Source organism: Citrus clementina, unplaced genomic scaffold (genome assembly GCF_000493195.1).
Source record: "Citrus clementina cultivar Clemenules unplaced genomic scaffold, Citrus_clementina_v1.0 scaffold_1, whole genome shotgun sequence".
NCBI classification, from domain to species: domain Eukaryota; kingdom Viridiplantae; phylum Streptophyta; class Magnoliopsida; order Sapindales; family Rutaceae; genus Citrus; species Citrus x clementina.
Genome location: NW_006263303.1, coordinates 14317631 through 14339679, shown reverse-complemented (window position 1 = coordinate 14339679; position 22049 = coordinate 14317631). Strand labels below are relative to the sequence as shown.

Below are 22049 nucleotides of genomic sequence, written 5' to 3'. Positions count from 1 at the left end.
ACGCACAAAAGAGAATCTCACTTCTCCAATTACTTGAGCTATAGCTCTACAATTCGCAATAATTAAACCAAATCCATTAGAACTAGCTGATTGAGAAAGTAAAGCAGAATACACATTTAAGCAATCTATCTCAATAATAATTGTAGATAACTGCAAATGCTTTATCCAACTAAGCGCTTCTCGGACAGCCAACGCTTCAGCCTCGCGAGGGTGAAAAGAACCAGGGAAACTCTGACACTTTGCTGCAATAAAATCACCACCAGAGTCTCTAATAACCCCTCCAAAGCTGACTCTCCCCTGAGATCTAAATACCCCTGCATCCACATTACACTTCAGCCAACCTACAGGAGGCTTGCCCCAACACACCGAGCCGTGTCCCAGCGGAACATCCTCTGCAATAGTGAAAGTTCTCCTTTTAGCCTCTTGCCATTGGAAAAGACAATGATCAGCAGCATTTACTAGACTTTGAGCGCGGCTACCATGATTATTCCACACCTTATCATTCCGATTAAACCAAAGCCTCCAACACAACATCACAGCTAAATTACAATCGTCTTTACAGCAGCGGGTAAATACTTGCTCAAACCAATCAATCAAAGAAGAACAGCTCCCAAAAGTGCCAATAGAAGACAACAACCAGCAAGATTGGGCAAACAAACACTCCACTAAACAATGAAACACAGACTCATTTTCAGCATTACAGATGGGGCAAAGAGGGGGTACCTCAACCTTTCGAGGCCGCAAGTTATCCGCTGTTGGTAATACATTCATCAATGCACGCCAAAAGAAATGCTCAACCTTACCTGGAACCTCCAGCCCCTATAAGCGTTTCCACACCCTACTGCTTGACACATTAGCTTCAAAATTCAGCAGATTATAACAACTTCTAACTGTAAATTGCCCTTTAGGATCTGCAAGCCAATACCAGCAATCTTCATCTTGTCTAACACTGAGAGGCACCTGCAAAATGAGGGCAGCGTCCCTTGAATTGAAGACATCCGCAATCAAATCATAATCCCAACTTCGTTGCCCTGGCACCATAAGACTATCCACCGTCGCTGTTGCAAGACTCTCATCCAGCTTCGATGTGATAAAGCCATTGTTTGCATCAGGAAGCCAGGGGTCTTTAGAAAGCTGAACCTGCTGCCCATTCCCAATTTGTATGCGACTACCATTCACTACAACATCCTTGGCAGCCATAATTGACCTCCATGTATAACTGGGGTTAAAACCAACAGAAGCATCGGCAAAAGAAACCTTAGGATGATATCGGGCCTTGAGGATCCTAGCTACAAGAGAAAACGGATTAGTCATAAGTCTCCAAGATTGTTTCCCAAGCATGGCTATATTAAAGTCATGTATTCTTTTGAAACCAATACCCCCAACAGACTTTGGCTTACACATTTTGTCCCATCTAAGCCAATGAATACCTTTACCTCCTGTCCTCGTAGATCCCCACCAATAGGAATTCATCATAATTTCCAGTTCTTTACACATGTCCAGAGGCAGTAAATATATGTTCATAGCATAATTTGGAACAGCTTGGGCTACTGTTTTCAGCATGATTTCCTTCCCCGCCCTACTCAAAAATTTCTGGCTCCATCCTTGAAGCTGCTACCAAACTCTCTCTTTAATAAAATTAAATACCACGCTCTTCTTCCTGTTGATCTGTGAGGACAGCCCCAAATAAGTTCCGTGATTGTCTGTGGCAGGAACTTCCAGAATGCCACACACCTGGCGTATAGACTCCTCGCCCATATTTGCACTGAAAGAGATTGATGATTTATTCAAATTCACCTTCTGTCCCGAAGCAGCACCATAAATAGCCAATAGACTTTTCATAATTCTGGCTTCATTGTGGTGAGCCTTAAAGAAAAGGAAGCAGTCATCAGCAAAAAATAAGTGGGATACCGTAGGGGCCCTCCTGGCGACTTTGACTCCGTGAATTAATCCTGCCCTTTCACGATTACGAATTAAAGAACTTAGCCCCTCAGCACAAATGATGAATAAGTAGGGCGATAACGGATCCCCTTGGCGGAGACCTCGACTTGGAACAATTGGACCCACTTCTACCCCATTTCTAAGCACCTTATATCTCACAGTAGAAACACACATCATAACAAGCTCGACCCAACCCTCATCAAAGCCCATCCGCAACATCATGAGCTTTAAAAAATCCCACTCAACTCGATCATACGCTTTAGACATGTCAATCTTAAGCGCAGCTGTCCCAGCCTTTCCTTGTTTTTTCCTCTTTAAGTAATGAATAATTTCAGTTGATATAAGAATGTTGTCGGTGATTGCTCTGCCCGGAACAAATGCACTCTGGGAATCTGAAATAACTTCACGAAGAACAAGCTTCATTCTGTTTGCAAGCATTTTGGCAACAATTTTATATAAAACATTACATAATGCAATGGGACGCATATCTGTCAGTTGTTCAGGCTGCATATGCTTAGGAATCAATACAATCAAAGTGTCATTAAATTTTTCTGGGAAAGCTCGATTCGTGATGTAACTAAGACAAGCGTCAGTAACATCCTTCCCCACTACATGCCAAAATTTCTGATAAAATGCTGGGTTCATGCCATCCGGTCCCGAAGATTTGTCTGGATGCATACTAAATAAGGCCTCTTTTACATCTGGAGTCGTGAAAGGTTCTAACAATAATTGGTTATGTAGTACAGTGATACTAGCCTCAACACAAGCTAATACTGGTTCACATATACAACTCTCCGAAGAAAATAAAGTTTGAAAATAATCAACAATCAAAGCATCAATCTCAGAAGGGTTTGAACACCACATACCCTGTTGATTCCGCAACTTTTCAATCATGTTTTTCTTCTTTTTCTTGGAAGCTGTAGTATGGAAAAATCGAGAGTTCATATCCCTCTCTTTAAGCCAAAGAGACTTGGCTCTCTGTTTCCAATAGACTTCATGGCTGTGAAGTAATTCGTTGTACTGCTTCCTGACTTCTGTAAAAGCTTCCAGCCCTTCTTGATCTCTTCTTCCACGCAAAATTGCTATTTGTTGTTTGCAGTCCACAATACGTTTACGGAAATCCCGAAATAACTTTCCCCCCCAAATCCATAAATCCCCTCCACATACAGCTAATTTATGCTGAATTGGAAAACCAGCAGAAGAGCTCCAACTTCTTTGAACAACATCCTCACAATCTGATTCTCGAAGCCACACATTTTCAAACCTAAACCGTGTGTGACGATGAATGAAGCCCGAGGGATTCTAGTCCACGAAAATGGGTAAGTGATCAGAGCAAGTTGCCTTCAAACTCCAAACCTTTGCTTGTGGGAATAAATTACACCAGGCCGTATTTGCAAGGGCCCTATCTAACCGTTCCTCAACCCACTCCTCTGTACCACGCGACCTCTCCCAAGTGAATGGATATCCCGCCATCCCCAAATCCACCAAACTAGCATCAGCCACAGCCTCACGAAAGCCACGCAACTTCCAATTGGGCTGAGCTCGACTCCCTCTTTTCTCATAATTAAAAAGTAGGTCGCTGAAATCCCCTAAGCAAATCCATGGCAGAGATGAAATGGTAGCAAGGTAACGAAGAAGATCCCAAGACTCACGTCTTCGAGTTGACTCCGGATACCCATAGTAACCTGTCAAACGCCAGTGACCCATACTCGCTCCTCTTATTTCGATATCCACAAAGTTCTTTGCATATTTGATTAGGTGAGCTTCGTATTTGCCATCCCATAGTAAGGCCAATCCTCCACTACGGCCCACCCGATCCACCACAAACATATTTTCAAAATCCAATTTATTTTTAAGAAACTCTAACTGATTTCTATAGCAGAGAGTTTCCATAAGAAAGACAAAAGAAGGTTTTTTGTGCTTGACCAAATCTGTTAAAACCTGAACTGTCCGTGGTTGGCCCAGCCCATGGCAGTTCCAGCTAAGGATACTCATTGGGTTCGGTGGGCCCGATTGACAGAGCCCACCGCTAATCCGTTTTTTTGAAACAAACCTATCTCCATCATATGCGAGGTACCACTTTGAAGTTCCGAATTCTCTTCCAGTTCTAGCTTAGATCTTCTTCTCTTATTCTCAACAACTACAAGGCCCAACTCAAAATCCTCCTCACCCTCCTTTGTAGGCCCAGTACCAATTACTTCTTTTCCTTTGCTAGTAAGTTGACTCTTGGCTGGCACCAATAAGTGGGATGCCTTGTTAAGCGGCACTGACCCATCCTTCTCGCCTCCCTCATTGCTACGTAAGTTTGCAATTCCTGATTTTATGGGATGCATGGAATCAATTGACATATCATTCGCGGATTCCATGCAATTTCCATATTTTCCTTCTCCCACCTCCGGTGGAACCGAACGCAACCATTTCTCACCAGAATTCATGTTATTCCTTCTTGTGGGAGCCTTCATCCATTGCCCATATGGCTTTGTAATGGTGCTTGCGTGACAGTCATAAAGAGATGGACATTGTTTCTCAGTGTGGCCAAGCAACCCACATATAAAACAAAATACATGAAGACGCTCGTACTTGAAATCTATCCACATCCACTCACTCCCAGTTTTCTTCAGTTTCATATGGCGTTTAAGCGGCTTTCGAACATCAAGAGATACCCTTATCCTCATATAATTCCTCCAAACCCCCATTAAATTATTTTCATCCGAGGCCTGGAATTCCCCAATGTAGTTTCCGATGTTCTACAACACCTTCTCAGAAAGAAAACCAATTGGTAAGTTATAGACTTGAATCCAAAACGATGTATGATATAATGGTACCATTTGGGGTTGTTCTGATTCACCCAGCCTCTTAGCAATGAGGATGTGTTGATCAAAAGTCCAAGGCCCTGAGTCAATCACTCTCTGAATATCAATCCCATGGAAGAATTGAAATAGGAATAACGTTGGAGTCAAATCTTTGATACAAATCCCTTTCCTTGGGCGCCAGAGTGCTGCCATTGTATTTTTCATAGCTGGAAAATTAATGACCTTGTCCGTCAGGAATCTTCCTACCAAACAAAATCGGAAGTCAATCTTGCCATCCCTCCTATCTTCAACATCATCTCCCTCTACTATGAGACCCCCCTCATCTTCTTCTTCAATAGACAAAGAAGCATAAATCTCATCCATGGCTGATTGCGAACTTGTGGTTGTGGACGTCATTGATGCTTCAAAGGATTCAAAATGATAAACAACTCTGGAATAAAGAAAAGACCCTACTTGTCATAGAAAACAAGACAAACCCTACTTGTCATAGCAAACAAGATTTTAAGTTCCAGAAACTCATCAAAATTTTTCTTTTATTTCCAGAAACTCATCAAAATTTATCCTCTTTAGATTGGGGCTTCATAAAACCTCAAAACTTGTTGAGAATTTTACCACTCCTAATTTTAAGTTCTATAGTATGCATAGGAACTTAAAATTTATTAATGTAATCTTTATGGTAAAGAAATTGAAATTGATTAATTTCTTTTAATTAATAAATGCTTTTAGGGTGTGTTTGGCATACCACATTATATGCAATTGCATTACTAATACAATGCAATCTCATGTTTAGTAAATATCCATGTTCACATTATGGCGTATAATAGATTACACCATAATGTAAACAATATGGCATTAAACAAATGAGAGGGATACCCGAGTTTATGTAATGCTGCATTGTTCACATTAGTTTTTTTTAATTCTTTAATTATTTAATAAAAATTAAATAAAAATATATAATATTAAATAAAATTAAAAACTCAAATATGCTGCTATTGGTGCTGATAGATTGTCAGTAACAGTTCAACGGCAGCTGGTTGCTGCATAATATCATGTTTTATATTAAAATTTAGTACCATTAGAATTCTCATTTTCGAGCTATGCAATAGTGCAATTATTATAGGCAAAAAAGCTTTTGTTTGCCTTAAATTTTACGATCAAAAATTTGAAAATTGAGACTTTGAACATAGATTTATGGCAAATAAAAATTTATTTTTCATTAATAGTTGCACCATCGTGTAGCACCACGATAATAAGAATTCTAATACACGCGACTTCCAACGGTGACTTTTGGTGGCCGCCCAGTGAAAATTATTTTTTAAGCATTAAGTTAAATTAATTTAATATCAATGCTAAAATAAAAAGTTATTTGATATGATACAGTCCATATTACATCAAATATAGTATTATATTATAATTTAATATAATGTAATAGAATACAACCTAATTCAATATAGTACAATGTGCCAAACGCATCTTAAGACACTGAGAAATTACAGGGTATTGATATGCAAATATTCTTTCAATATTTCACAATCACAGGCATTCAAAAGTCATATAGAAAGGACAACGGCTAATCATGCATTATTGAAGAAACAATTTTTTTATATATTATTTATTTTTGATAAGTTTACATATTATTTTTGTTCCAAGATCGAATATCACTAACATTAATTAATGATTATATAACCAATTGCGTAGGTACATATCACGTCATGCAAAGTCTTAAACCCTGCAAATTAAAACAATGAAAAGTTAACAATCAATTAATTACTTTGTAATTACTAATACCTAGACAATTTCTTGAATGTATACGTTGAGCTGAGCTGCAACTAAACTTTTTATAATATTCTGTCACGTTTAAGATTTTGTCATTATTAATACCTAAACACATTTATATATAGCGTGTACAGTTAAGATAATTATGCCATATTTCTTATCCAATAATTACATATCACATTATTATAAAAGTTTTAGATCAAAAGTTCTCAGCACTAAATCCAAATTCATAATTTTTAATACTTACTGGTGGTAATCGATGTTGATAATTCCTGCAACCGGATTAGCAATCTGAGTGAAGGCTTCTCTGGAGAGATCAATGGTGGATGGGCAGCCTGGACAGTGATCAACAATCTTCACGGTTACACTTTCACCCGTGCATGGATGTGGCACTGCGTTTCGTGCTCCTGTGCACTTAACATTGAACATTTTTCCGCACACGGCGCCATTATCCCATAAAGCATCACCTGCTGCCGCTATCATCACACCTTGGCCATTATTTCCAAAGCATGCGGAAGCTGAAAAACATGAATCACAAAAACAGAATATATTACATAATCAATAGGGGGACATATACATCATTTATAAACGTTAATCATTCTCAAGTACAAACATCCACTCTTAATTTGTTGCGCCTATTTACAAAATGTACGCTTTTACAATGTTGTAAACTTGTAAAGAGTTTATATAGATTTGTATAAAGTGGGGAAGTCCAAACTTGAGAAAGAATATTCTAATTTATTGGGGGCTAAATCACACGTCAACTAGATGTAAAAGTTGAAATTATATAGGTTAATGAGTTTACGGAGGAGATTTAACCAGACTAAATTAAATAATAGTAAAATAATCCATATGGATTACTGTTGGTTTTCATTTTTTTAATTAGAGTGTAGGTTTTTATAATTTTTAAAGTATTTTATGGATTTATGAGTTTATAGAGGCTGTTTTTATAGATTTAGTGGAGACAATTTTAATAGATTTAATGAGGGGTAATTAGAAACTATATTAATTATTCCTTTAAATTTTAGAATTTATTTTCTCCAACAAAGGCTTGAGCCCAACAAGTCATGAGTTGGATCCACCCCCTACTTATAAACATAAAACCAATTACAATTGTCTTGCCAAAAACCATTTTTCTTAGGCTAAATCACGAGAAGAAGGAAAAGGTAAATACTCATTTAATTCTTATATTTTACTTTAATTAAAAATTACCTCAAGACATCTATGTTGTTAAATATATCATATTTTTTCCCTTACTTTTTCTTTTCTTTTACAGTAATATGCTTGTAGCAATATTCTTGACATTGATTGACTTATATATAAAAAAATTAATTAGCAAATTAACAATAGATATCAATATGAAAGAACTAGTATTCTTTGTATCCTTATGATAATTTTGCTAACAATTATTTATAAATAAATTAATATCAACTTATTAAAGTAATGTTTAATGTCTTTGCAACAATCTTACTAATAATTATTTATAAAAAATTACTTTACCAAATTAATTCTTGAAGTAAAATAATAGCATACAAATTTTCAGTAATTTTTTGTTTTATTTTTAAAGCTAATTTGATAAATCAACAGTTTTTCTTTTCATTAATATCCTCAAATATATTGTTGTAAGGATATTATTGTAAAAAGAATGAGAAACTAAGGGTAGGAATATATATATAACAACAAGGATGTATTGAGATATTTTCTATAATATAAAGGCTAAACAGACTTTTATGAAAAATATAAGAACTAAATGAACATTTACAAAAAAAAAAAAAGTGAAGTATAAAAATAGATTTCTCCATAATATTATTAAGAGTAAATTTATGTTCTAGCCTTCTAGGCTTAGTAGATTCTTGGGATGTACTATAGATATATATTTTTAGAGTCCTAGTAAAACCTAGATTATAGAATATCTGTAGATTAATTGTAACCGACTAAAAGGAAAAAAGAAAAAAAAAAGAATAGATATCATCGTCAGTGTGGCACGCACAATGATCAAGTGAAGAACTCTGTAAAAAATTAATTCACATTTTGACAACAATGGAAAATGTTAATTTCTAAAACATTTTAATTAATATACTCACGAGTATAGGTTGTATAGAAAGTGGCAATGCCCGGTGTAGCATAAGCAACAGAGCTGAGGGTTGCTACGATGGCCGCCATAATAATCAGAATACTCTTTTGCATCATGATTTCAGTTTTTGTTGTTTGATTGTTTATTTTGTTTAATGTAAAATACTTCTTGATTTCTGAATTGTCACTGTACGACAATTGGGTTGTTTCATGTCTGAAATATATAGGCTAAAACAAAACCCTAAAGACAGCTCATACAATTCCATATACGGTAAGAGATCAAATCGATTGATGCTACTTTAAATTTTTGTTTAACTTCTGATGCGATTTTATTTTCGTTTATTGGTTGATATATTACATGATCCTTTTGTCCTTTTGTTATTTCTTTCTTTTTGGTACAACTTAAGGTTGAACTTTTGTTTGTTGTTATTTCTTTTTAAGGTTAACATACGGTTAAACTTTATTCCAAGTTTGATGAGGTTTTGATTTCTTACCATTTTTTTTTATTTTATGTATGGTAGTCTTGTGATTTTAGGATTTCTCTTACCAATAAAAGCATATCATGGCCAATTATGTTCATATAGTCTTTTGCATGACCCACTGAATTTAATCTCACAATTTTTGTAATTTGGCCTCACTTTCAAGAAATAATCACGATAAGTACACATTATTATTATTATTATTATTATTATAAAAATTTAAAATAAAGTAGTTCGGAGATTTAATAAAATAAAATTAAGTACATCAAATATTCTATATAAGAGTTCATGTTTCCCGCAGTAATTTGGTCATTCTACGTTATAAGAGTAAAATACTCAAATGAAACTTATCTTAAAGTAACTTTACTAGTTAAAGATGGTCAAAGAAGCCTAAGTAAAATAAAGTAAAGAAGGATTTAGTTGATTAATTGTCAAATTTTTTTGTTAATTTATATTTTTTAAAAAATAATGTAATCTTTTTATAATTATTTTCTAAATGTTGGTTGGATTTACAAAATTAACGAGGTGAAAATATCTATACGCTTGTTAGAAATGAGAGATAAAAATAGAAAAATGAACCAAACCCCACTTTGTTTTGAAAAAAAAAATCAAAATCCCTTCATATTTTAAAACTCATCTAAACTCCCCCCACATTCTAACGTTTCTACCAAGTGTTAACTTTATTGATTATTTATTTATTTATTTTCCTTGGTTTATTAAGCTTATATATTAAGGGAATATGAATAAATATCATAGCTTATGTGGCCTTAAGGCCAATGGGCTCATAGCCCATTGGAAACCTTGCACTCAAGATGTGTTTGAGTTCTAATCATTGCTGGAACTCGATTCCCCTTTCAATAAAGTTGTGAAGGAGTCTGCTTATCTTCTCATCATTTGAGGTATAATAAATATTCCTCATGTATTAAGTGTGGGTAAAACTTCGAGTTTTGCTATAACGGAATGATTAATTAGAGTCTCAATTGATTTCTAATTCTAAATATCAATAGAGTTTTAATTTAATAATAAAAGCTCTACTGATATTTAGAATAATAAAATACAAATAATAGCCCATCTACGTTTGTGACCTCTTGCGCATGTAAGAGTCTAGACTCAATTAACAAGTAGCTACTATCTACCTTAGGCTTACAAGTCATCATGGTTTTGTTGTTAAGCTTTGTATCATCAAAATATGTCTACTTACTTAGGAGAGCCCATAGCATTCAAATAGTCCTGAACTTTACTATGGCTAATATGCAAATATATGTGATTACATGGGCTATTTACGAACTCGACAACAATTCAAGAACGAAATGCAATTTCTGTAATATTTTAGCGGGTTTTAGGGTATTTATAACATTTTCCTTAATTTTAAGTTTTTCTTATAAAATCCCTTTTATTATTAAATGAAATCAATCATTAAGGGCAACAAATCATTTTACTTTTCTAGTATGAAGGTGAAATTTTGGATTTGATTCCTTGTAACATATTTATTATTTCTCTTAGAACCGTATAAATGGCATACATTATATCGATATTTATTTCGGAGTGGGGAAAAAAAGCACTACCTAATTTTAATCAAGTAAAGTATTATCACAAAGTGATTATGCTTATCTAACCTCTCAGGTTTTATTAGGTTTTGGGTTTTCATTAACTCAAATTAATAGGGAAATTATGAATAGAATGGTTTAGTAAAATTTTAAATGTTATAAATGTAAATAATTTTATCAAAATAATTTTATTTAAAATTTACTAAACACATATAACTGCTTTTAAAACTCACAGTACTTTTTAAAATAAATTTTACTAAACGTTTAACTAATTCTTTGAACAACTAATTATTTTTACAGTATAACTAATAACTATTATTTTAAATATTAATCATTACCAAAGTGCTAGTTTGACCCCTCCTGGATTTAATAAAATAATAATTTCCCTTTTTATTTTTAATAACCCATTTATCATTTCAATTGTCTTTAAAACCCCTCTTCAATTTCTAAAATTTTGAAAAATAACAAGATTGTCTCCCCTAATACAAAGTATGTATTCAAAGGTGATGTTGGTGGCTGAACTCTAAAAAATTTATAATTTTTTTTATCAATATTAATTTGGATACTATTTTTTATAATAAAAATAAATAAAATAATTTTTAATTAAATAACATACTTACAAATAAATTTTTAAAACTATCTATAAAAATAATTTATAAAAAGGTCTATTTTGGTCATTTTAGTGTACAAGACACTTTACCAACCATAAATTATTATTTTTTTAATTAGTGATTCTCTAATAAATAGATTTATCAACCAAATTAGTAAATTATCTACAAAGTTGATTATTTGGAAATCTACTTAGGAATGGATTCCTTTAAACTAATACAATGCCGAACAAACCCTGAGTTACTTGCGAAGAACAAAGATGCATCGAGTCAATTGTAAGCTTGACAATGGGTCAAAAGTGTTGTGCAAATTTTATTGAACTCGTAAGTGCACGAATCTATTGTAGAATAGATTAATGGTGATGAGTGTCGATCCCACGAGGAGGTGGATTTTAATTATATGTAGAATTAATTTTCGAATTGGGTGATTTGGTTTGTGGTGAAAATGATTTGGAATATCCTAAAATTTAAATTGAAATGGAAGAATTAAATTAAAGTGGAAATTATAATAATTGAAGCGCTTGGGTATCTTGAAAGAAAATTAGCTACTCATAATTGAACTAGGGGCAAAATAAAAATTTATTAAAATACATAAAAAAATACAAGATAGAGAAGGAATTACAGAAAATGGAGCCCAAAAATGGATTCAGGGATGCCAAATTAGGGGGGGAAGGCCCCCTTTTTATAGATACATTGAGTAAATCATGACCATCGGATCAAAAACATTTCGGACGCTCAGGATTGCGCCACATCATCAGTCAACAATACGCGGTTTGACCACGCGGTTTGAATAGTAACACAATTTGACCACGTGGTTTAAATAGTGACGCGGTTTGGTTGAAAATAATCCTGTGTATATGCATGTACCGTACGCGCGATTGTTTTGTCCACTAACATGATGCCACGTCACCGATCAACAGTACATAAGAATTTTAGTCCAACAGGATCGTGATACCTCATCAGTCAATGCCACGCCATCGATCCGTCTATGTGAACAATGTCATGAACAGTAACGTAGACAGTACCGTACATGTGAACAATGCCATTTTTCCTTTTATGCTCCTCCTAAGGTTTTCGACTGTCCTGAGTTCAAAAGTGATGTCCGTTTTGTTGTCTGATCTCTCGTTCATTGTAAAATGACCATGATGCCCCTAAAATACATAAAATACTTAATTAAAATAAGATACACATAATTAAATTACAAGAGATTAAAATACATAAAAGTAGAAGTGTTAGTAAGACTTGAAATGTAAAATGACGATTTTCTCCTTTATAAATATACATTTTCTAACACTCAACATACTCCCCAATCAGCTTATTGTTAGTCCCTAGCAAATAAATAGAAAAAAAAATTCAAACCCAAAATGATTTTTTTTAACACTAGTGTTTATTTAATCATACTAATGATAGCAATCAAATAAAAGTATAAGCATTATCTCTAATTTACAGAAACATCACACCCACATCAACCATCCACATGAATCAGCCCAGTAGACTTTGTCACGGCTACTTTCAAGAATGACGTGTCAAACCTTAAAATCTCACTGGAAGTAGTAACACTCTCACAAGGAAATTAAACCCAATAAAAATAGTCACTTTAATGAATGCTAAATTTGAGAAAAAATAATAAAGAAGTGATATCACATACTCTCACCAAGATGAAAGAAATATGCCCACAGCTTAGAAATAATACGATCTTAAGTCAAACAAAAATACTAGTCAACCCAATTTATTTATTTTATATATATATATATATATATTTTAATGCACCACTACGTCTTTTTAGCCCATATAACTAGCTTTTACTTCATACTATAGCTCCCTAAAATCAGGAAGGATTTTTATTAGGATGTAATGTAGGCTAAGGACATGGCTAACAAATGAAGAAAAATAGGAAAAAACAAAATTTATGTTTGAGAAAAAGTAGAAATCTTTTGGAAATTACAAGGTGGATTTCACCTATTATTGTTTTTTTTAAATAACAATTTTTTTTTTGTTTTTTTTATTTTGCACAACGTCACTGAACAAAATAATTATTTATATTTTTCTCAAACATAAATAGTTGATGGAACTTATAAGACATCGAGTAATACTCCAAATCGGAGTGGGTCAAGATGATAAGTTGACAAAGAAAAACTTTTTTTTTTGTTTTTTTTTAAGGCTCAAAGGTGTTAAATATGGATACTTTATAATAGGGTTGGCTAGAAAGGCTCAAACGGATCAAAGATAACCTTTCCATCGTCTTTTAGGGCTCTAAATAATCTTCCATATCTACTAGTTAGATGGGCCTCCAGATGTAGCAACACACATTTTTTTTATCTTACAATTTTTTTTTCTTTTCAGAGGGTTGACTCAAAAAAAATCTAGAGATCGTATATAAAATAATAAACTGATAAACTGTGTGAAGAATGGGCAAAATGGGTTATTCTCCAAGAAAAATGACAAGCTCAAAAACTCACTTGGTATTTATTATGACATGTGCATTCCTTCGAGTAACTCATATTTGTCTCCGACATCAACATATAGAATAGCAAACATAGCATAACATCACTTAAGCCTAAAGATAATACAAATACTAAAATTTGAAAGTCATCATGTCATCCAATATTAAAAAAAATCACACAATTTTTTTTAAACGACAGTCTACCCCCCAACCTATTCTAAACATGAAAAGAAAATATGCATGCAGAAATGTGAAAAATGATGCAGAAAAGCTAATTAGAAAAGTTACACTTAAAATGATAGAAAAAGAAAATGGTTTTTTTTTTCATAATTGAACTAAGAAGATGCGTTTCTAGAGGCACTACACTCCATATTCAACCATTTTCGACTCAAAATTTTGAAAGTGTATATTTATAAAGGAGAAATTAAAATGAAGAAGTTAAAAAAAATAATTGTCAAAGCTTAATAAAGAAAAAAAATGTTTGGAATTTTTTTTTGTTTTTTTTGGGTTTTTTTTAAACGAAGAAGATACATTTCTAGAGTAACTACACTCCATATTCAGTCATCTTCAACACAAAAAGTTAGCCACGGTTAGTCTCTACAACAAACAATTAGTAAAAACTTAACCAAGATTCCACAATTGTCGACTATTCCCTCCCCCCAACCAAAACGAAACATTGTCCTCAATGTTTTAAAGGAAAGAAGTAGAGTTTAGAAGATATCACCTGGGTGGTATAACACATAAGAAAATATTTACATGCGGAGAGTTAAATCTAATTTGTACTTCTTACTGCGGCTACTGTTATCATCATTATTTGGACGCTCCAACACAAAGGTCCAGGGGTCTAGCTCCGGTCTATAAGCTTGTAACAGATCAAATAGCTCATTAGCAGTGTGAGCACAAATAAAAAGCTTTTTCGCTGCGGAAGGAATGAAATAATTTTTTATTGCATGGTTAAGAAATGCGATAAAGCCATTATAAAAATTATTGACATTTAACAAACCGATGTGTTTATGATGAATGTGCAGATGGGCCCAAGATGCTAATGTGATAAGTGCCTCTAGAGTTGCAAGATCTCCTGGTAAGAAAATAAAAGCATCAGCATGATTAAGCATTCAATTATTCTTTCTTGCATAGCTGAGACGACTAACTCTTCTCCAGTCGGTGAGTCAGACAAACTGCCTAAAGGTTTTAGGGCTCTTGGGATGATTCCTAACACTTGGCTTCCTCTGACAAAAGCAGCTTCTAAGAACAATTTTGATAACCCTCGGTTACCTCCTCCATACACTAAGTGCAGTTTTCTCTCTGCTATGCTTCGACCAAGATTTATGGCTGCCTCAACGAACTCTTTATGTTTGCCATAGTTAAATTCAGAAAGCACACAAATGTTCTTGAATTGTTTGTTGGGAGTCGCTGCCATTGGGATACTTCTCAAAAATAATTTGTAAGTGCTGAACAAAAAGTCATATTTAAGAATCTTGGTGACAGTGGGTCACAGCTGTGTACGAGGTAGTATGTCAGTGTCAATTAACGCGTAAAACACATGCTCAAGAGTAAAAAAAGAAATAATAAAAAGGAAAAAGTAAACAGTGATAAAATAAAATTATTAAAGACAATAATGCAAATGATAAAATAACAGTGAAGTAAAAAAATATTTACAGGTAGTTGCGACTGTGGCTCACATCTTCCTCTGGTTTTACGTTCAGAAACAGCTTGAACGCCCTATATGGGTCGAGGATAGGCTTTCCATCCAGTTTTCTTATAAACTAGCAAATAAGGTCGTTTATAGTCAGATTCCCGAGACTATATCGTGCATGCTCTTTTTAGAATATTGGCCATAACTGGAGAATCGCTCCTTGTACATATCCACTGGGATGCGTTTCAAGAGACAAAACGATATCATCCAATGACTCCTTATTTAAGCCATCCCTAATGAATTGAATCTTGTCTTCCCTGTTATCAGACACCATTCCTAAAGAACATGATTTTTTATCGCATCTCATTCTGGCACACTTATGACAAGCAACATAAATTTTTCGAGCTCTTCGTTTTCTTGCATAATTTCCTTTACCACAACCAGGCATGTATGCAATAAATTTTGGAGGTAACTCACCTACAAAACGTACTTTGGCCTCGATTAACCAGCGGATGTCAGCAGGTATATTATTCCCCATAAGCAATCGCATGCGTTCGGACCGAGCTTTATAGATTGTAAGGAGGGCATTATAAGGAAGTGAAAGGAATCGATAGTGAAGCTTTGCTAGAATCTGGTTTTTGTCCACACCTTCGCATCAGAATATCAGTTATTATAGGAAATTGAAGTAACCAACTTGATTGTCAAGGAGTACCGTTATTCGCCACTTCACCGGGGTAACAAACTAAAGCACACAAACAAAGAAAAACAAACTAAAACATATAAAGAAAATTACAATCATCCTCTTATTGAATTTACTTCAAGCTCCAACTAGATGTTGTAGACACCTCTCGCAATGTCTTTGAGTTGACTTTCTAAATCCTCAACATGGGATACTAACTCTGGTGGTTGTAGAGCCAAAATATGATGTGTTTTACAAAATCGAATCTGCCTTTTGAGATGAGATTTTACACGTTGAAGTGGTTTAAGAATGTCCATGAGGAACTGTTTAGCTATGACACTCATGATTAACAATGATAAGAGAAAACTTAATGGTTAAATAATCATACTTATGCAAAAATAATTTCAATTATTCAAGCGAGAATTGAATAAAAGCACTTTCTGACCTGGAGTGAAAGATTTTCTCATAATTTACTTGTCATGAAAGATTTTCATTCGTTGCTTGTAAATCTTGCCATTTTCGTACGCATCATTGCAAATTTCTTCAAGTTCTGCTAGCTATAATCTTCTTTCTGAGCTAGCTTGCTGCATGTTAAAGTTGAATTTCTTGATGGCCCAGTATGCACGATGCTCGAGTTCTATAGGTAGGTGGCAAGCTTTTCCATACACTAGCCTGTAGGGTGACATCCCAATCGGGGTCTTGAAAGCCGTTTTATATGCCCATAATGCATCATCGAGTCTTAATGACCAATCTTTTCTGTTCGGCCTCACCGTCTTTTCTAATATGTGCTTCATTTCTCGATTGGAGATCTCAACTTGGTCACTAGTTTGCGGATGATATGAGGTTGCCACTTTGTGAGTGATTGAATACTTTTTCTAAATAGCTTTGAATGCTTTGTTACAAAAGTGGGCACCACCATCACTGATTATCGCTCGAGGGAATCCAAAGCGTGAAACAATGTTGCTTTTCAAAAATCTTATCACCATCTTGTGATCATTAGTTCTACACGGAATTACTTCTACCCATTTCAATATATAGTCAACAGTAACCAATATGTATTAATGGCCAAAAGAAGGGGGAAAGAGTCCCATGAAGTCGATACCCCATACATAAAAAATCTCAACCACTAAAATTGGATTTAGTGGCATCATGTTCCTTCGTGTAATGCTCCCCATTTGTTGACACCTATCACATGAAGAACAAAAAGTGTAAGCGTCTCGAAATATAGTTGGCCAATAGAAACCACATTGTAAAACTTTAGTTGCTGTTTTCTTAGCACTGAAATGGCTTCCACAAGCTTGTTTATGGCAGAATGAAAGAATATTCTGAATTTCATTTTCTGGGACACATCGTCTAACAATTTGATCTGCACAATACTTGAACAGATAAGGGTTATCCCAAAAGAAATTCTTTATTTCTGTAAAAAAATTGGCCTTGTCTTGTTTGGTCCAATGCTCTGGAAGTTGACCTATAATAAGATAATTAACGATATCAGCATACCATGGTAATACTTCCACACTCATTAATTGTTCATCTGGAAATGATTCATTCAATGTTAATGGTTCTGTAATTGTGTCAAAATGGAGACGAGAGAGATGGTCAGCCGTGACATTTTCTGTACCTTTCTTATCTTTAAATTCCAAGTCGAATTCCTGCAAAAGTAACACCCAACGAATTAGTCTAGCTTTGCATCTTTCTTTGTGAGAAGATATTTAAGAGCAGCATGATCGGTGAACACAACTATTTTACAACTAATGAGGTAAGATCGAAATTTCTCTAATACAAACAATACTACTAGCATTTCTTTTTCAGTCATTGAATAGTTCAACTGTGCATCATTTAATGTCATACTAGCATAGTAAATAACATGGGGAACTCGATCAACTCTTTGTCCTAATACTGCTTTTACTGCATAATCAGATGCATCACACATGAGCTCAAATGGTAAATTCTAGTTTGGGGGTTAAATGATGGGTGATGATGTCAACAACTACTTCAGTTTTTCAAATGTCACAAGACATGAATCATCAAAGATAAAAGGTATATCCTTAGCAAGTAGATTGCATAAGGGTCTAGAAACTTTGCTAAAATCTTTAATGAAACGTCTATAAAAACCAGTGTGCCTAAGGAAAGATCTTACTTCTCGACTGTTTTAGGTGGAGGAAGATTGGAAATGAGATCCACCTTTGCTTTGTCAACCTCAATACCTTTGCTCGAAATGATGTGACTGAGAACAATATATTATTTTACCATAAAATGACACTTTTCTCAATTTAAGACTAAGTTCTTCTTGATATATCTTTTAAGAACTAGTGTTGATGATGTAAACATTGATCAAATGAGTCACCAAAGACAGAAAAGTCATCCATAAAGACTTCAAGAATTCGTTCAACCATATCAGAAAAAATGCTCAACACGCATCGCTGAAATGTAGCAGGTGCATTACATAATCCATATGGCATCCTCCTATATGCAAAAGTGTCAAAAGGGCAAGTGAAAATGGTTTTCTCTTGATATTTTGGTACTGTGTGAATCTGATTATATCATGAGTAGCCATCTAGAAAGTAATAAAATTCATGGCCTGCTAATCTATCAAGCATTTGATCGATAAATGGTAATGAAAAATGGTCTTTACATGTGACAGAATTCAACTTTCTATAATCAATGCATACACGCCATCTTGTAGTCACTCTAATGGGTATCAATTTATTATTAGCATTGGTAACTACTGTGACTCCTGACTTTTTGGGGACAATTTGTACAAGACTGACCCATGAACTATCAAAAATTGGATAAATGATACCTGCGTCTAATAGCTTAAGGAGTTCAGTTCTAACAACTTCTTTCATATTATGATTTAACCGACGTTGCATTTCCTTAGCAAGTTTACCATTTTCATCAAGGTGAATGTAATGCATGCAGTCTACTGGGTTTATACCTTTTATATCGGCTATGGTCCATCTTAATGGTCTTTTATGCTTTTTTAAAACATCCAACAACTTACTTTTTTGTTCGTCATTTAGGGATGATGAGATGATTACTGGCAGATTACTTTCTTCTCACAAAAATGAATATTCCAGAGTGTTGGGTAATGGTTTAAGCTCGAGTTTCGGTGGTGATTCTGATGATGGGATGAGTTTATTCTCTGATGGTGCTAGTTGTTCAACTCGTGACTTCCATTTATTAGTGTCCATGGATGGTGCTGAGTCAAGTAGAGCATTGACCTCATCGACCGATCTGTCAATATCAAAATCCAAACTAAAGTGAGTTAAACATGTTTGTAAAGGATCATCACTAAGGTTTGAAAGAAAAATATTATCAACTATTTCTTCTATTAAATCCACATCAACAATTCCATCATTTGCATTGTGAGGTTATTTGATAATTTTGAAAATGTTTAGCTTTATAGTCATGTTACCGAAAGACAACTGCATATTTCCAGTCCTGTATTGAATGTGAGTATCGGCAGTTACCAAGAAAGGTCGCCCTAAGATAATGGGGATGTGCTTCCTTGAATCCTGGATTGGTTGAGTGTCAATTACAATGAAATCAATAGGAAAATAAAACTTGTCTTCCTGGATAAGCACGTCCTCTACAATACCACGAGGTATTTTCGTGAACCGATCTACAAGCTATAACACCAATGGAGTTGGGTGAAATTCTCCCAGTCCAAGTTTCACGAATACAGAGTAAGGCAACAAATTTACACTAGCTCTTAAATCCAACAAAGCATTCTCAATTGTGGGGTTCCTTATACTATATGAGATAGTGGGGGAGTCTGGGTCTTTGCAATTTAGAGGAATTTTGTGTTGGAATATAAAACTAACGTTTTCTGTTAAAAAGGTCTTCTTTTGAACGTGAATGTTTCTTTTTTTAGTACAAAGGTCTTTAAGAAACTTGACATAAGATGGAATTTATTTTATAGCATCAAGTAAAGGGACACTTCAAGAATCGCTCCCATGTTTCGAAAAATTGCTCGTCTTCTCTTTGGGTAAACTCTTAGATTTCTCTGCGAATAACATTGGTTTTATGCACTGGGAAATATTTATTCAAAAATTTTGTTACCATTTGTTCCCATGATGTAATGATATTAGCAGGCAATGTATTGAGCCATGAACGAGTTATATCCTTTAAAGAAAATGAGAATAATCTGAGTTTAACATCATCATCTAAAAAATTCTCATATTTAAATGTTTGACAAACAACATGAAAATCATTCAAATGATTATATAGGTCCTCATTTTCTAGGCCATAGAATGTTGGGAGACAATTTAGCTCACTAGGTTTTAGTTCAAAACTCCTAGCAGCTACATTTGGGCACCTTATGCATGATATGCTCAAATTAGCTAAGGGACTGAAGTAGTCCTTAAATGGCCTCTCTGGTGGTGCTTGTTGTTGTTGCAAATCCATTTCACTTTTATCTTTAATTACAACGTGTTTGTATGTGCGAAATATTTTTTCAAGTTCAAGGTCTATAGGTTCAAGATTAGGTAATAATGACCTTTGACCATATATGCAAAGAACACAAAAAAAATGGGAACAAAGTAAATAAAAATAAAGAAAAAGGAGAAATTACGGTACTAACCTTATCACGCTGTTACAACCTTTCTATAAAAACACACTAAAACAAATACATGAAATAAATTAACTAAAAATAAATTAATAAGATAAATAAAAAATTGTAAAGAAAAATAACTTGAAAATTAAATTACAAAACTTTAAAGAAGAGAAAAAGAAAAGAAATTCTTACCTCAAAATGTAGATTCATTTTTTTTAATAAAAATTAAAAGAAAATAACAAAAAAATAAATTATTTACAAAAATTAATTTTACGAATTAAAATAACTTACCTCCCCGGCAATGGTGCCAAAAATTTGTTGTGCAAATTTTATTGAACTCGCAAATGCACGAATCTATTGTAGAATAGATTAATGGTGACGAGTGTCGATCCCACGGGCAGATAGATTTTAATTATATGTAGAATTAATTTTCGAATTGAGTGATTTGGTTTGTGGTGAAAATGATTTGGAATATCCTAAAATTTAAATTGAAATGGCAGAATTAAATTAAAGTGGAAATTATAATAATTAAAGCGCTTGGGTATTTGGATCCGCATCAACATGAACCATGAACTAAATATTCCTTATTAGTGCCAATTAAATCATGAGGGGGGAATCCACACCTCATGAACCACACTCTAATCAATATGGTGCTAAAGGCTTATCATGCCAAATAATAATAACCTTGTACTAGGGAGCCGGTGAAACCAAGACGGTATCTAGACAAGATTATTACTATTTGTCAATGAAAAGTCAAAACATCCACAATAATTAGAGGGGAAGAGAAAATAAATTTATCAAATAAAGCCCATGGCAATTGTTGAGACTTCACTTTCAACCTAAGCTTGAAAGAAAATTAGGTACTCATAATTGAACTAGGGGTAAAATGAAAATTTATTAAAATACGTAGAAAATATAAGATAGAGAAGGAATTACAAAAGATGGAGTCCAAAAATGGATTAAGGGATGCCAAATTAAGGGGGGAGGCCCCATTTTTATAGATACATTGAGTAAATCATGGCCATTGGATCAAAAATATTTCGGACGCTCAGGATTGCGACACGTCATCAGTCAACAATACGCGGTTTGACCACGCGGTTTGAATAGTCACGCGGTTTGGTTGAAAATAATCCTGTGTATATGCATATGCCGTACGCGAGTTTTTGGTCCACTAACATGCTGCCACGTCATCGATCAACAATACATATGAATTTTAGTCCAACTGGATCGTGACACCTCATCAGTCAATGCCACATCATCGGTCAATGCCACGTTATTGATCCGTCTATGTGAACAATTTCGTGAAAAGTAACGTAAACAGTACCGTACATGTGACTAGTACCGTACATGTGAACAATGTCATTTTTCCTTTTATGCTCCTCCTAAGGTTTTCGACTGTCCTGACTTCAAAAGTGATGTCCGTTTTGCTGTCTGATCTCTCGTTCATTGTGAAATGACCATGATGCCCCTAAAATACATAAAATACTTAATTAAAA

The 22049-nt window shown here is 34.2% G+C and overlaps 2 protein-coding genes across 2 annotated transcripts; both read right to left on the bottom strand.

The window, feature by feature from the left end:
- Positions 1–819: 819 nt before the first annotated feature.
- LOC112095655 lies at positions 820–3771 on the bottom strand. The gene is made up of 4 exons (XM_024177753.1): positions 3298–3771; positions 1912–3243; positions 1735–1866; positions 820–1611 (listed from the first exon to the last, which is right to left on the bottom strand). Exons 1-4 carry the CDS (start codon positions 3769–3771, stop codon positions 820–822), a joined length of 2730 nt encoding a protein of 909 aa, XP_024033521.1.
- Positions 3772–6398: 2627 nt separating this feature from the next.
- LOC18056106 (putative EG45-like domain containing protein 1) lies at positions 6399–8717 on the bottom strand. Its single transcript, XM_006451588.2, has 3 exons — positions 8615–8717; positions 6778–7048; positions 6399–6483 (listed from the first exon to the last, which is right to left on the bottom strand). Exons 1-3 carry the CDS (start codon positions 8715–8717, stop codon positions 6477–6479), a joined length of 381 nt encoding a protein of 126 aa, XP_006451651.2. The 3' UTR covers positions 6399–6476.
- Between the last annotated feature and the right edge of the window lie 13332 nt (positions 8718–22049).